Raw genomic sequence first — 16605 nt, 5'->3', positions numbered from 1 at the left:
TCATAAGCAGATGGAGTGAAGTAGTTATGTTCATGTTGTTGTTAGTTGACACTTGGAAGCATTTTCCATACCCACAATAGCATGGTAATTATCTGGCTTTGTATAGTTACCGAAAGCTCGCGTTTTGGTGTATCTGGCCAGGACCCATTTTGCAATATTCTGCCCTGATTTCCCTACAAAATATTGCAGTAGCCCAGATGTTATGGTATCTCTGCATCTAAACTCTGTGTCTGCCAGACCACATCATTCCTAGCACGCAACAGCTTTTTTATGATGGGTCTTGTAGAGCAACAAGCTATTTTACTAAAAGCGGACTGTGAAACCAGGCATAGGGTTGAATGCAGACTTGGTGACTTCCTGACCATGTGACTTGTAACAAATTACTTAAACCACTTTAAGCATCAGTTTCCTCATCAGTAAAAGAGGATAACAGCAACTCAAGTAAGATTGTTGGATATTATATAAAACAGGATATGTGTAGCACCAGCCAGTGCCTGGAACATCTTTTATTCTTATTTTTATTTTTATTTTTATTTTTATTTTTTCTGAGACATCTTTTAAATCCACCAGATGGTAGACAAAAATTTTATTATATTTTGATTACAAAAGATATATTTGAAATCATAGTTTTCTATAACTGAGTTTTCTGTAGAGGTATTTATGCTGGTCTGGAAACCTAGTTACCATTTGTAAACTATAACTTTGGAGAAAATTTAATTTAGGATCCTAAATACTCTAAACTTCAAGAATGAGGGTTTTCTTTTTTAAGTTGTAATAGCCAGAATGCCTACAGGAGTAATATTAGCTATTCTCTAACTCTTCATGTTCCTCTCAACTGCCTAGCACTGATACAGAATGTCTCTGGTGCTTTCTGTATTATTATGACCCCTTAAATCCACTCAGCATTGCGATTTTTTAGTAGATTTTGGTGTCGCCTGATTAAGCAGAGATAGAACACAACAGTAAAGGACAGTTATATGAGTGATATATGCCACCAGCTGGTAGAATAAACTAATTATTACATAATTGCAGAGGAAGCACTTAATATTTCTCATTCTCATTCCTTGGTCTTTATTTTCAGTTAAAGTATTTATGCCTCTGTGTGTGTGTGTGTGTGTGTGTGTGTGTGTATGGATGTGTGTGGATGTGTGTGTTTGGGAAGTATTCTGGGAGCTTCCTCATGTAGGATTTCTAGTTATATGTAGTCAGGTCTTTTGGTTTTGTTTTAGATACTTTTTAGGCTAGAGATCTTCAAATTCTTATCAAGTAACCATTGACAGGACTATCAAATGAGATATTCTTTTATAAGTTGTATCACTCAGCTTTTCTTTGATGTAAATATCTTCTTTATTTTCTTTTATTCTGCTTTGTCATGTAAATGCAAATTCTCCCTCGGGAATTGGAGAAAAATATGGTCTACCAGTGATAATTGAGTAACATTGAGATTTTCTTTCTCCTAAAATCTGTGAGAAGTATCTAGAGTTTGTATTTTCCCTTTGTTCTTATGTATGATAGCTAAGTAGCTATATTTTTACAAATCTGTCTTTTGTATGATTGATATTAATCCCATCTGCATGTGGGCAAGAAAATCAAATTATTTACTAGGTCTCAGACTTAGGAGTCAATAATTAATTGAGGGGAATCGATCACCCTCTAAATGTAGTTATGCAATAAAATGGGTGCTTTAATTTAAAAGAGAAAGAACATAGCTGATATATATAAGTGCTTTCTAAATAAAGTGTGTGGTTAACATGTACTTTAAATTTGGAAACCTAAATTTTCCTTGTCAACTGTCCTCCCAATAAGCTTTACTCTGGTGGTTCATTCAAATTGACCAAGAATGTATGTGAATAAACTCTTGCTTTTAAATGCTTTTTGATATATCCAGTCTCCTTTAGATAGTATCTGTCTACTATTTAGGGAAACTAAAAATTCCTCTCTCAAACAATGCAAACATTGACTGTGAGAATTAAGTTGAAATCTTCTCAACGTTTTATGACTTTTTCTTCAGAAAAATTGTGGGAGTGGGTGTATGTGTATATATTTACATGGATATGTGGATAGATAGATGATAGATAGATAGATAGATAGATAGATAGATAGATAGATAGATATTTACATGGATATGTGGATAGACAGATAGATGTATGTATGTATACATATATAACTTCTCAGAGAGGAATTGTTTCTTCTGAGTACAGTAAGTAATAAAGATGATAAATAATAGATGAGATAGACTTACTTTGTGCTTTACTGGAAAAATTGTGCTGTAAATTTTCATATAAATATATTTAACATTTTCGTTATTGGAAAAAAGCTAACAGTAGTAAAACTTTCTCAGACAGAATAAAACAAAAATAAAAATCTTTCCTTCGAGCCATTTAACATAGTTATTTATACTGAACCATTTCTAGCTTTATTCAGTAAATAAATTTTTTCCAGAAGATAAATGCTAACTCCTTAATTCTTGCCCCTTTCTATATTAAATTCCACTCATTCAGTGCTACTTAATTAACAGCCATATCTCAAATCTTTATACCTCTGTCAGTAAGGACACCAATTACAGTGAGGGGCTGAACAGGCAAGATTACTAGAAGGATTTTTTTGGGAGACAATTCCGTGAAACATTAAAATTCTTTCAAAAGAAAAAAGTGTTTGCTGATGACCTAATAACTACTCTTACGGCTTTTTAGCAAAGTACGAGATGCCTTGATAACTATCCTCCAAATAAAGAATTCATACTGCATGTCATTTCTTGGCTACCTTTAAATATTGAGTGACTACAGTTGTAGCTTCAAATAAGCCAGAGAAGTAAGAAAACATGAAAAAAATGGTCCCTTAACATTGAATAGCCCCCACATGGTCTTCAGTAGAGTGGTAATCAGGAGTGAGGAACCTCTCCATTGTATATTGTAGGAATAGCCATGATGAAACTCCCTGTCAAACTTGACTGTCCTGGTTTTTGTTTAAGTCTGTTATCTCAGCACCCAGTTTTGCTGTATGAATTTGATTAGTCATGAAAATAGATGGTTGTGTAGTACAGTTTGGAAGAACAATCCAATTTCTATTCCTGACATCTCTAATAGAGGTTCTCCTGTGTTCCTTCATCCCTTGCACCACTTTGCCGTAGAAAATATACTGAAGGGAGAATAAGAAAAGTGGCTGGAAATGTCATTTTTGTTTTCTTAAGTCTTCTCTTGCCTTTTATTTCTCCCTTTTTCTCTCTCCCCTGGTCTGGGAATAAGTAATGGAGAATGGAAATGGAGAATAAGAGTTGCTCTGTAAGATACTGATAACTGGATGGTGCTGTCACTGCCCTAGGTGACCAAAGAATAATATTTCTGCCCTTTATAGATACTTTTCTTCTTTTTGTGCACATTAATGGATCTGACATGCACTTGCCTCCTGTATCTGACACTTCCAATATGGAAGCCAACAAGCTAGCCATAGTGTCAATATTTATGGTTTGAGGCTAAGCTGGATGCAGCCTCAGATCATCATTTTCAGATCTCTTAAGATAAGGTCTAGCACTGTCCTATAAGGAAAGAGTTCTCCCCTCACATAATCATCCAGGTCAACAGTGTGGTTGTACATGAGAAGAAAGAACTAAAACATGATTTTATTTTCATTCATTATTCCTTTACTTCTTTTCCTTATATGTTCTATATTCGGTGTTGTCATATTTATATTTTTTAACTGTCACAGTTCTCTTTCTCTCAAACCTCTCCCAGCACATAATTCTTTTTTCAAATACATGAATGCCCTTTCTGTAGAGCACCATGGGGTTGGGACATTAATGTTCAGACAAAGGGGAAGAAAAATAAAAAGGAGACAAAATAGTGCGAGTTGAGGGCTACTTAGAGAAGCTTACAGGAATCTTTAAATGCTCTTCTATCTCTTAAAACCATTTCTTGTTAACCTACTATGTACAGAACATTGCTAGTTGCTATATCAAACCATTTAAAATGTCCAAATTTTTACAATGTATTACTAAATCTATTTCAGTAGGTTCCATCCCTTTCAGGGATTTTTCTTTTTCTGTTGTAAGTGTTTTGGTTGTTTTTTATCAACCATATAGCTTGATAAACTGTCAGCTATGGAGTCAGCCTTTCCATGTTCCTTCTCCCCATGAAAGAGGCTACCTTCTCTTCTTGGTACCATTTGATAAATGAGATGCAGTTGCCAATGTAAATCGCGTTAGATAAATGGGAAGATGAACAGGTTGTTAAACCGTTTCATCTTGCTCCTTCTTTCCTCAGACAGTGCAGGTCTGGGTGTTACGCTTTGCTTTAAAATTTACCCAGGATGGGGGATCCCTGGGTGGCGCAGCGGTTTAGCGCCTGCCTTTGGCCCAGGGCGCGATCCTGGAGATCCGGGATCGAGTCCCACGTCGGGCTCCCGGTGCATGGAGCCTGCTTCTCCCTCTGCCTGTGTCTCTGCCTCTCTCTCTCTCACTGTGTGCCTATCATAAATAAAAAAAAAAAAAAAATTTACCCAGGATGCTTCTTCTAACTCTGCTTATTAGGTACAAGAATTGTAAGCTTGGCCATTTTTCCAAAAATCTGCCTTGTTTCAGATACAATGTGCACATGCAAAATTTTTCTATCTTGTCTTATAGGTATTTAATTTAGGCTAACCTCTCATTGCATTATTTTTTTTTGCCTTCAGTTCTTTTTATGTATAAGATAACCACCCAACTTTCAATTTCTTGGAAATGTGTGATAAAGCCTATTTAATCATTGTTGCATTTTAAATTCACATAAACTTAGATGTGATTTCTAAAACCTTCATTATCACATAAAAATAATTCATTTTAACTTTCCCATATGTCTATTTATTGAATTTGGGGATAGTAAAGTTTAATCATGTCCATGCCTTTACAGAGTAATTTCATTTCATTAAATATTTATTTCATATTTCTAAATGCGCTACTGCCTTTCCATTTGTAAATTTTCTAGCAGTTATCAATCAACATTTGATATATTGTTTTGGGATAATTAAATGGTTTTATAAAACCCTGTCACTCTACAATAAGTAGTATATTGTCTTCTTACCATCCTTTCTGTTTGATTATTCCAAGGTACATTTTATATTGGAGGAAAAGGTTCACTGAACAGCCCATTACAGACTTTTGTAGTGTGATAAGAATCAATTCCACAGCTCCCCTTGGTAAGTATACATCTTAGCTACCATCTTTTCCCTACAATCCAAAAATTCAAAGGAATAATCGTACTTTCTTAAATTAGAATTCTCTCACTTTCATGATAGCTAAAATTAAATTGCCCTGTTTATGTTGCCTAACTTCAATAAAGCTAAAACAGTACTGTATACCAGAAGAGACATCCTAATGGACATACATATATGTATGTTTTTTAAAGGAAAAATTCTTCTGTAAAAAAATGATAAATATCATTTCTCCTTTATTTTCCTAATCTCTCAACAGAAGAACAAGACAATTACTTTTTGTTATGTGATGTTTTACCAGAAGATAGACTACTTAGAGAAGAACTTCAGAAACAGAGACTGGTAAGAATGGTTTTAGATGATAAACAATGTTGGAAATATATGCAAAATCATTTTTGTTATTCTTTTTTGTTTGTTTTCACTTTTTAATCTGTAAACTTTCAAACATACACAAAAGAGATAATACATAAAAATCTTAAAACAGAAGGAAAGTATACACTTGATTGAAGATTAAAGCGTTTCATGTTAAAAATGCAGTGAGAATTTTTGGCTTTGTTTTGCTTCCTGGATTATCTCTAAAATAACAACAGAGCTTACACATTTAGTGTAATTTTAGCTGCCTGGCACATGCTAGGGTTCAGCAGTCGTGGAAAAATGCCCTCAGCTAAAATTGAGTTGAATTAATTAACTTTTTTTTTTTCTCCTCTTCACTGGAATGTGCTATGCACTAGCACTTCTTTTATTCCCCTTTATGAATTAAGCATATGGTTTGATCATAGTAGCCTTTCTCACTTTCAACTTCAACCATAGCAAGCTAATTTGAAAATCTCAGCATTTTTGGTCTTTAAAAAAGGTAACAACATATACAAGTGTGAAAATTTTTATTTTCCTAAGTTGAACAGAAATTGGTTCATTTTTTTTAAAGTGTGCAGTTTTCCATTATTTGTGATTTAGCCTCAACAATTACTTGAAAATAACTTGTTCCTCCTTTGGTGATTACCTGTAAGTGTTCCTTGTGTCTTTGGATTTGGCTAGTGTTATGACAGAGAGCTGTGATTTCAGTGTTTCTGCTAAATCCTCAAGACATCTAAGAAAATAAATTCTATCATAGTCACAGGATTTAAGAAAAAGTCTCCTGAAGCACATTATATTCTGTAAACATCCCATATGATTATTTCTCATATAGGAAGAAACGATATGGTTGGATTTTGATTTATATGTCAAAAAAAGTATGCTTTTACTGTGGCAACAAACCCAGTAAGTAAACAGGACTTCTTAAGTCTTTCTTCTTTCCCTATTGTAATGTCTTAAGAAATCTGCAAACAAGGATGAATTTGTTTACTTGTACTTACTCATAATTTTTTATTGCTTTGAGTTTTTTCTCAGTTACAGTGGCTTAATCAAGAATGATCAAACTGAACTATTCCTGGTACCTCCAAGGATTTCTTTATATCAAACTACTGTTTCAGCCATTGCTAGTGCTCTGTACACAAAATCTACTATGTATCTGCAGATAGATTCAGTTCCTAGAAATAATAGATGTATAAAATTTAGGTGACCTTTTAAGATTCTGACACCAGTTTCAACATGTTTTTCCCCTCAAGCCACTAAGCAATTCTCCAGCACCAGCTGGGTGTCCTACAATTCAACTCAATTCTAATGCTATCTGCCCAGAGATATTATCAGATTCCACAGATTGAGGGCTCAGTCCCACAAAACCGTCCACCACTTTAAATGACAATTTCAAGTCCAGGTTGTTACCTCTGCTTCTGACCCACTGACAATAAATCAGAGGTTTCCATGATCCCCTCGCCCTGACCTTAGGTTTGATTAATTTGCCAAGCAAATTCCTCTAGGAAACCAGTTTACTGTCTACATTACCAGTTTATTTACAAAGGATATCCAAGAATATGTGTAAATAGCCAGATGAAGAGATACATGCATGGGATGAGATCTCAAGCAAAGGAGCTTCTGTCCCTACAGAGTTTGGGGCCCAGTAAGACAGCACATGGACCCTTTCTGATTCATCAGCCTGGAAGCTCTCCAAACCTTGTCTTAGTGGGTTTTTTGTGGAGGCTTCATTACTTACACATGACTGATTAATTCATTGGCCTTTGATGATTGAACTCAATCTCCATCCTCTCTCTCCTCCTAGACAGGAAGGAGGACTGCTGAAAATGCTTACCCTCTCATCACATGGTTGGTTCCACTGGCAACCATCCCTCATCCTTCGGTTACTTGTGTGCTTTCCAAAAGTCAACTCAGTAACATTCAAAAAAATACTTTTCTATAGCTCTGGACACTTAGGACTTTAGGAGCTATGTACAAGCACAAAGACCAAATATGTGTTTCTTATTAAATCACATCACACCTTCTTACCAACTTTATAGTCTGACTAAGTGATAGTGTTAGGGCAGCTAAACAAAGTGTGAAATTACAGTCAGTTCATATATACATATATATTTGTTGAATTCCTGCTTAACTAGATAATCATACAAAGGAAAAAAATGCAAGGCATGGTTCATGTCATAAAAGAGCATAAAGTCTAGAGAAAAAAGGCAAATATGTTCTTATCTCAGTACTGGCAATGATAGAATATCTTGTAGGGCTTGTGAAGATTAAGTAGATACTGCATATAATATACTTAGAACAGTATCTGCCACATAGAAAGCACTCAATAAATATTGCAGACAAATAACAATAATAATACTAGGTCTTAAACTATGAAATGGGTTTGGGCAATTGGAGAGTTGTGGAAATGGGAGGAAAAATGCATGTGGACCTAAGTAAGTATTCAAGATGTCAGGAAAGTTGATTAAATCCAATCTGGCTAAGATAGAAAGATTTGTGGAGGAGGAGTATGAGATGGATTTAATGATATGAGATGGAGCTGAGTTGTAGAAATCCCTCAGTGCCAAGAATATTGACTTGGTAGTGAAGACCCATCGATGTCTCATCATTGTCTATGGGAGTGAAGAGAAGAAAAGATAAGTTCAGCTATGTAAAAATCCACTTAAAGCTGACAAACTCGGGACGCCTGGGTGGCTCAGCAGTTGAGCATCTGCCTTTGGCTCAGGTCATGATCCTGGAGTCCCAGGTTCGAGTCCCACACCGGCCTCCCTGCATGGAGCCTCCCTCTCCTTCTGCCTATGTCTCTGCCTCTCTCTCTCTCTCTCTGTGTCTCTCATGAATAAATGAAATCTTTAAAATGAAAAAAAAAAAAAAAAAACTGACAAACTGGCAAGAGCAGACCAACATGGAGATATGGAAAGAAGCTGACAGTTACTAAGTGCCAGCCATATGCCATGCCTTGCCTTAGGTCCTTGCATTATGTCAACCACATGCAGTAGCTATTAAACGCTGTTCTATTCATGAGGGAACTGTGTCATAGAAAGACTAATTTTCCCAGGACCACATAGTGAACAAGAAGCAGAGATGGGACCTTAAACCAAATGTGCTTGATGTGTGCCTTTTTAAGGATCGCCATGCCAGTCTAGTAGTAATTTATTCTGCTTCCCATACACCTTCCTCTTATTCTAGACTCTGGGAACAGCTCTGTCATGGATGCTCATAGTCTGACAGGTCTGTGTAAGTAGGGAAGGGATTCAGGCTAGGATTGGAGTTAAGGGAAAGCAGAGGAGATTTACAATAGGCTACCTCTGGGAATCATGGCTAGAGAATCATTAAGAAAAGATTTGCCAAGTAGCAGAAAGCTGGGTTGAATTTACAGTTAGCCATTTCTTCACAATTTTATGCTCTATAGTTATGGAGGCATGAAGATAGTGTGGGTGATCTTCCTTTGGAAGTTTGGGACGATGACAGAGTAGCTCTCTTTTATGTATAATGAGCTCTACATATCAGGAACAGGCATTTCCGAAAAGAAGTCCCTATGATCAAATGGAACAACTTTGAGCAAAAGTAGTAATACACCTTTTTTCTTCCATTAAGGACAAGAACTTTTTCAGCCCCTTTTAAGAATATGAATTGCTATGCCATTCCTGAAAGGTGCTTTGTGTAGGTTGTCGTGTATTGGAACTCTTGAAGAGATTTTATGCCCTTGGTCCTTATTTGCCTTCTAAGAACTCCTTCCAAGAATCATACACGCAGAGGGTTAAGTCACTCATTCTGCCACAGCTTGGTAGTTTTTTCTTTGTTTGTTATTGGTTGTATTTTATCAAACGGTTTCTCTTCATTCATCAGAGTTTAAATCTAGCTTCTGGAAAATGTAATTTAAACCAATTAAGTTGCGGCGAGATGGAGTAACTGGGTGACGGGCACTAAGGAGGGCTCTTGATGGGATGAGCATTGGGTATTATACTATATGTTGGCAAATTGAATTTAAATTTTAAAAATTTAATTGATTAAAATTAAAGGAAACCTTTTAAAAAATAAATAAACCAATTAAGTTGCTTTATGGTACTAGATATATAATGTAATCTATATTTAATTGAACTCAGTTTAATGTCAATAGGATCTCAACTCAAGTCCATGAGGGAAGCACCCTCAAACTGGAGTACTAGTGTGACATTTGCTCTACTGATTTGCATTAATGGTAACTTGCATATGGATTATATTCTTTGATATTTACTCTTGTTTGGAATTCTCAATAAAGCATTTATTTTAAATGCCTTTATATGCTTTGAGTTCAAATTGACTGTCATTTCTTTGAGGGCAGGAATTTTGTCTTATATTTAAATGTTCTTCAGTAGTATTCAATATATCACTAAGTTCTTGTTGGTATTTTTCCCCTAACTCCATTTTTATTTTTAATTCTTATGTGACTAGCTGAACGTATGTAGAGTTTAAATCATTCACTTGAGGTTACCAAAGCAGACTTAAGGCTAAAACCATATTTCTTTTTCCATTTTCTTCTAGACCTCACTGATTCCTTGTGACATTTCTGAGATTTGTGTGTGTTCCCAGTTTTCTTTTTGAAAAGCTTGATTCCTATTTAACACTTCTTTGAATTTTTTTATTTGTACTCAGAAGGGAACTACAAAATTAGGAAAGATTCTTGAGAGTTTAATAGCTTGTATACCTTCCTTTCTTTAACTTTCTTCTTTAAAAATGTTCCCTTGGACGCCTGAGTGACTCAGTCAGTTAAGAACCCAACCCGATTTTGACTCAGGTCATGATCTCAGGGTTGTGAGATCAAGTGTCACATCAGGCTCCACACTCAGCATGGCGTCTGCATAGGATTCTCTCTCTTTCCCTCTGCCCCTTCCCCCACTCACACTCTCAAGAAAGAAAAATGTCTTTTTAAAAATAAATAAAGTGTTCTCTTGATCTCATCATTCTACTTCAGTATCCTCCAGTGGATACCCTTTACCCTCTTCTCTCTCCAGTGAATATATAGAAGTTTCTCAGGGTCATTCCCTCCTCTAGGCTGTGCACTCCCATAACTACTACTACAGTCCTGATAGCTCAGATATTGGTGCTGGTGCAGAGTAGGTGGTCAGAATAAATACCTATTGATGGAGTTCATCTACAACTTTCATGCTGGCTCACCTCTAAACCCCAGTTCTAACTTCCCTTAGGTTACACTTCTCCATATGGATTTCCAGTCAACACTTTAAGTTGAATGTGCCTATGACATATTCCTTTCTCTACTGAAATTTGTGATCTGCCTATGTTCCTATGTAATGAATGGTACCACCATTCTCCTAGTCTTTCAATTTGGAAATTTCTAGGATTATCTCTAACTCCTGTCAGTTCCACTTCTAAGTCCTGACTTCATACCCTTCTTTGTAATCCTGATGCCTTTTTCTTACCTTACCTATGGACTCACCTCTCCGGTCAATTGACATTGCCTCCAGGATTTTAATGTTAATATGTTAATATAACTTAACATTTTAATATTAAAATATATAACAGATCATTTTATTGCTAAGCTTGCATTTCCAGTGTTATGTATCTTTCAATTACCCAGTGTCCAACTTACTCATTTATTGAATAAATATTTGTCTTGCATCAGATAGTGTTTTAAATGCTTTTAGTCTAGCAGTGGATGAAATAGGCCACAGTCCCTTGCAGGCCCTTGTAGAGAACACACTCTAATGAAAACACTACTTGTCTCACATTTACTTGAGTGTATTAAGTACATACTGGACTCTGCTTCATCAACCAGGAATGCTAGCCCCACCAATCCACCTATAAAACACCCCCCCCCCCAAGATATTGCTTAAATGCCACATTTTCCACAAAAGCTTCCCAGATGCCATCTATGAGAATTAATAACCTCTTCTGAGCTCTCTTAATGTACTATTTTATTTGGCTTTTCAATTATAGTTAGTTGCTTAAAAATCTGTCTTCCTTACTGTGATAGATGCCTGTTAAGGTTGGGAATGTCCTGTTTACTTTGTATCTTCTCTGAGCCTTGGTCATAAAGGTTTAACTTAAAGTTAATCCTCAGGTATTGGTGAGGTATTTCTATAAAACTGCATAGTCAGATCTCCCTGATTTTTAGGAGAGATACAAAATTGTGAGACAGACATCTTTAATCACTGGGTTATACTTTAGCATTAAGAAGCACTAGTTTTTCAATTGCCCTATAGAAGAAGATGATGCATGTGTAAGCTCTCAATAGCAAGATGTAACTTTTAATGAAATTGGGATAAGGGGAAACATCCATTTAACTGCATGGAAGTTTCTCTCTCTCTCTCTCTCTCTCTTTTTTTTTTTTTTTTTTTTTTTGTAATCATTCTTATGTCACCTTGAGCAGTCATTCATGACAACTACAAATATAACAATTTAAAAAAATTTTTTTTAATTTAAAGATGTTTGATTTTGTACACCTCGACGGTTCAGTCTGTTAAGTGTCTGCCTTCAGCTTAGGTCAGGATCCCACAGTCCTGGCATCAAAACCCGCATCACATCAGGCTCCCTGCTCAGCAGAGAATTTGCTTCTCTCTGCCCCTTGGCCCCTCTCCCTCAAGCCTTCCCCCTGCTCATGCACACTCTTTCTTTCTCTGTTCTCAAGTAAACAAAATCTTTTCTAAAAATAAAACTAAAAATGTTTGATGTTAATGCTACTTTATATATCCCACCTCCTCCCACAATAGCACAACAAAATGAAATTCTGTATCTCCCAATAAGATTTTGTTTCCTCATGCCACTTTTCTTCATAGATCTTAGAAGTTTTTAGAAAAGGATTAAGTTATTTTCTATTGATGTCTTCAAAGTAAAAGGTCAGTTTGCATTTATACCTTTCTGGCATAATTCCTACCCTTGTAGCGCACACCCTCTAATTGCAACTAGAATAACTTTCCCAAACATAATGTGATATCTCCATAGATCTGTAGCATTATTAACAATCAACAGAGATCAAGTTAGCTAAAATGACCACTGAGCGATTTTAGCCTTCAGATTAATGTTTCCATTTAGGAAATAAATATAAACTCAGTCTGAAACTATACTAAACTGAATCCTAAACTTTACCACTTTGAACACCTTTAACAGAATTAAATTTTTTTTTAAAACACATTGGCTCTATGAGGCCAGTAAGGCAATATCATTATTTCTGTTTAGATGGAAAAAACAAAGTCAAAGTTGTTGGGAGAAATGTTCAAAGCCACAGTTATATAATGTATAAAATAGGATGGGAAGCAACACAGACTCCTACTATTTCCCAAACCCCATGTGCCATTCTTTTTCCAATTGTACCAGGATCTTTTATTCAATTAGATCTTAACTTCTATAAGCAAAAGTGACATTTTCTAAATTGACATTTGTTGCAATAAATAAAAACGAATGAGTGGGACTTAGATGCATATGTAAATAAATAATAGTGTTTTGTTTCTGTTGCTAAGATTTTTTTTTTAAGAAAATCTAATTTCCTACTTTGTTATCCTAAGTCAGTGGTAAATAGTAAATTCTTATTTCTTTGGGCCTAAGCTTCTTACATTTTCTTTTAAAACTTGAAGATAGTGTGTTTTCAGAGTTTTCCCTATCTTTAAAGAAATATAGGGGTATATCTGACCTTGAATTTATCTAAGAAAATGCTTCCACAGGCAAGGTTATACTATACTGATCCATGCCATGCCATGCCATAGCGCTCTCTCCTTATAGTGGAAGAGGGGAACATTTTGCAGTCTCCTGTAGTCACCTTTCTATTTTTAAAATCCTCCTCTTCTTGCCTCAGCTAGATTCCCTCATATCTTCAGTACAATTTGAAATTAGGCTTTTCTAATTTTCATGTGTTTAACTCTTGCAATTTTTTTTCTTCTGTACTTCTTTTTTTTTTTTTTAATTGTAATGGTCTGTTCCATGTTAATGGTTACCTTTATGTAATCTTTTTCTCTACTAGTTAATTCTTTTAGATGTTCTGTCTCTCCTGTCAATTCCCTTCTCTTCAGGAGCCACCGCAGTACAACTCCAACTGGAAGAAAAATACTGTCTTTCTATCCTGTGTAGCAAGCAGATGGTTGTTGCTGTTATCATTGCTGTTTCAGAAAGGGTGGGAGGTGCTGATGTCTTTCAAGAAGGTGGAATATTAGTCACATCAAACCTCGTGGATTTGTGGGAGTATATCATAAACCAGTTAAGAAATTTCTCTCTGGCTTTTTTGTTTTACTGTCTTGCTTTAGTCATTGACATATCTTTTCTCATTTATTTATTAAGATCCTTGATATTATTGTCAAAGTTAACTTGTGATCAGCTCTCATAAAATGCAGGTTTTATTTTAAGAAACAGTATATGTCATTGATAATCAATGCTTTAATATAGTTATTCCTGCCTCTACATGAAGAGGTGTGTTTTTAAGTATAGTGAATGTATTAATACGGGTGCCTTACTAACGTGAATTCAAAATGCTCAAGTCATCAGATTTGACATATTTGTCTTTTCCTGGGGCTACCTAGCATTTTTTGACACTTAAAAAGGAATCCTTTAGGGAGAATACATACCTTTTTACTTGACCCCTGCTCAAGAGGGTTTCTAAAATATTTAAGTAAGTTGCAGGCAAATTCTGTTCTGAACATGGTTGAAACTCTACATCAATATCTTTAGACAAAATTAATTCATTTCCATTTTACTTTGTTAATCAAACTTGTTTTCCATTCCTGAAGTTGGTGGAAGTTTACTGAGCTTTTTGTACTTTAATTTCCTCATATTGAGTTTTTACCTTAAAGGATGTGATAGAAAAATAAGCCTTCACCATAACTCTGAGATCAAAATGAAAATACCATGCTTACTATAAGAAGATATGAGAAATGGCAGAAAGAACAGAGAGGATGGTGTTATTTTTTTTTTTATCCTTCCTGATTCTGAAACAATTTAAACACCATTTCAATAGTTTATATAATGTTCACTCATTCAGTTCATATAACCCTAGTATATCAAATTTTCCAATACTTTCAAATTTATTTAGAATAAAAATCCAGACCCCTAACCAAGATCCCAAAGGTTCTGTTACCTGTTTCTCTCCCCCTCTCTGGTCACCATATCCAGCCACATAGCCACATCTCTATCTCCATTCCTTAGACACACCAGATTCTTTCCACCATTACTTGTTGTTTACATTTGCACTTGCTATTGACTCTACTTGGAACACTATTCTCCAAAATCTCTTGGCTTTTCTGAAGAATGAGGGAAGAGTTTTTGGAGAAGCTGATATCCAGGGTAAGCCTCTAGAATGGAGCTACAGACAAATGAATGCTTTGGAAATTCTTTTGGAAGATAAAGACATTCAGAGTCTTTCAACTGACTGAAGTGACTTAGGAAGAATTGGTTTCTGTAAAGGATTCACGTTAGCTATGAGCTGCAAGATAGACACTCAAAACTAAATATTGACTGATTAATTTACCAAGAACCTTTTTTTCTCACGGAGTAGGAAGGATTTAAACCTATTCTTAATTCCAGATTATGACCAAAGAGAAGGCATAGATCACAGTGCCCAGTATAATACCAAACCTTCAGTTAACCTTTGGGAAATTTTTGCTGAGTAAATGGCATTTGTTTTAGCCAACTGGAGTGTCCCAAGTCACCTGTTTTCACCAAAAAACAATATAAAACCTCTATGTTAATTTTAATTAATTTAACTTCTTTGAGGGAAGTAGGGATGTGGAGAACAGGAAGTAGATAGCAAACAGATTTCCATGGTTTCTTTTTTATCACCAGAGATAACTGAGGCACCATTCTCCATGCCTTGATGTCAGTTTCTCAAAGGAATGCCAGCCCAGAATCTCCAGTGCTGTACTTAGAAGCTGCAAATGTTCACACTCTTAAAGAGAAAAGGCTGATCAGTGTTCCATATGCATTAGGGGGCTTTGCCATTTGGTATGCAGTCTGGGTTCTGGTATTGTAACTAAGTCACTTCAAAAGAAAGCTAGTACTTTGTGACTCATTTATAACAACAATACAGACCTTTTTCTGGTCTGACAAATGTAATTTTTAATATTTGTTACTTTTCTTTTAAACCTCCATTTTGTTGATGATCTCCTGTTTCATTTTTTGCCCTGAACTTATATTGATGGCTGAAAACTTACAAAGATCTAAATTCTCAACCATTCCAGGTTTGATTTTTCTGCAAAGTTTTAACTCCTCTAAAATTCCTAAATACTCATGTTAAAAATCATCCCTTTTTTTGAGGGGATGACCTTTTGTAACCCATCATATAAGTGAAATGTGCTGATCTGGGGACATACAGGGGAATAGAATGACCAAGGGACGGTGCTGCAGGTCTCTTTGTCTACCTTCTCTCCCTGCTATCATCCCATCAAGTTGTGGCAAACCTTCATTTCCATAAATTTTAATTTTTTTTAATATTTAAATCTCTTAACTCCAAAATACATCCCTATAACTTGCTTGAATCTAAGAAGAATGCATTGTAGAACTTGCTGGACAAACTACAGGTTAGGGTCTCCTGGGCCTGCCTTCATATCCAGCTCTCCTACTACTGAACGCTGTTGTACAGTCAGAAAGAACTCAGGAATGATACTTATTTCTCAGCGTTCCTGCCCTCTCCCCTGGCAGCAATAAACCTCTGCTTTCTGGTAAGGCAAGGCTTGGGGCCTTCCCCCAGCAGCTTCTGGCTTTTGCTCTAAATGCTAAAGAATGGTCCCGGGAAGCATCATATCATGCCTGCTCACTGTTGATAGGCTGTCGTTCATATTTCTTTCCCCTACACCCAATCTTCCTCCTGAGAACTTGGAGGAAACCCATGGAGAAGAGCTGAACCGTTTTGTGGCCAGGGTTCCCAGGGACTTAACCTTTAAAAACTCTGTGAAACTTCAGTTATTTTCTTCTACTTGCCTTTTCCTCACATGTTCTGTCAAAAGGGGAAATGATTTGTGTGTCCCTGTCTCTCCTGAGGGAGGTTCATTGCTTTTTGGAATTCAGTTTGTCTGGTTGCCTTGTGACTTCAGATTTCTTCTTTTCCTTTAAAAATAATAACAGCTCTGTTGAGATATAATTCACGTAAAT

At 35.8% G+C, this 16605-nt stretch overlaps 1 protein-coding gene across 2 annotated transcripts in view; it reads left to right on the top strand.

Moving 5' to 3' along the window:
* The window catches only part of ZNF277 (zinc finger protein 277), a 109047-nt gene that overhangs the window by 60006 nt on the left and 32436 nt on the right, over positions 1–16605 (top strand). For both annotated transcript variants that reach the window (XM_077856139.1, XM_077856140.1), the window contains exons 3-4: positions 5081–5169; positions 5444–5526. In XM_077856139.1, the coding sequence (XP_077712265.1) occupies positions 5081–5169; positions 5444–5526 (172 nt within the window). The remainder of the gene's footprint in view (positions 1–5080; positions 5170–5443; positions 5527–16605) is intronic.

The sequence above is a fragment of the Canis aureus genome, chromosome 18 (genome assembly GCF_053574225.1).
Source record: "Canis aureus isolate CA01 chromosome 18, VMU_Caureus_v.1.0, whole genome shotgun sequence".
In the NCBI taxonomy this organism is placed as follows: Eukaryota; Metazoa; Chordata; class Mammalia; order Carnivora; family Canidae; genus Canis; species Canis aureus.
Note: the sequence above shows the minus strand (reverse complement) of the source record. Positions and strands in the feature narration are given on the sequence as shown.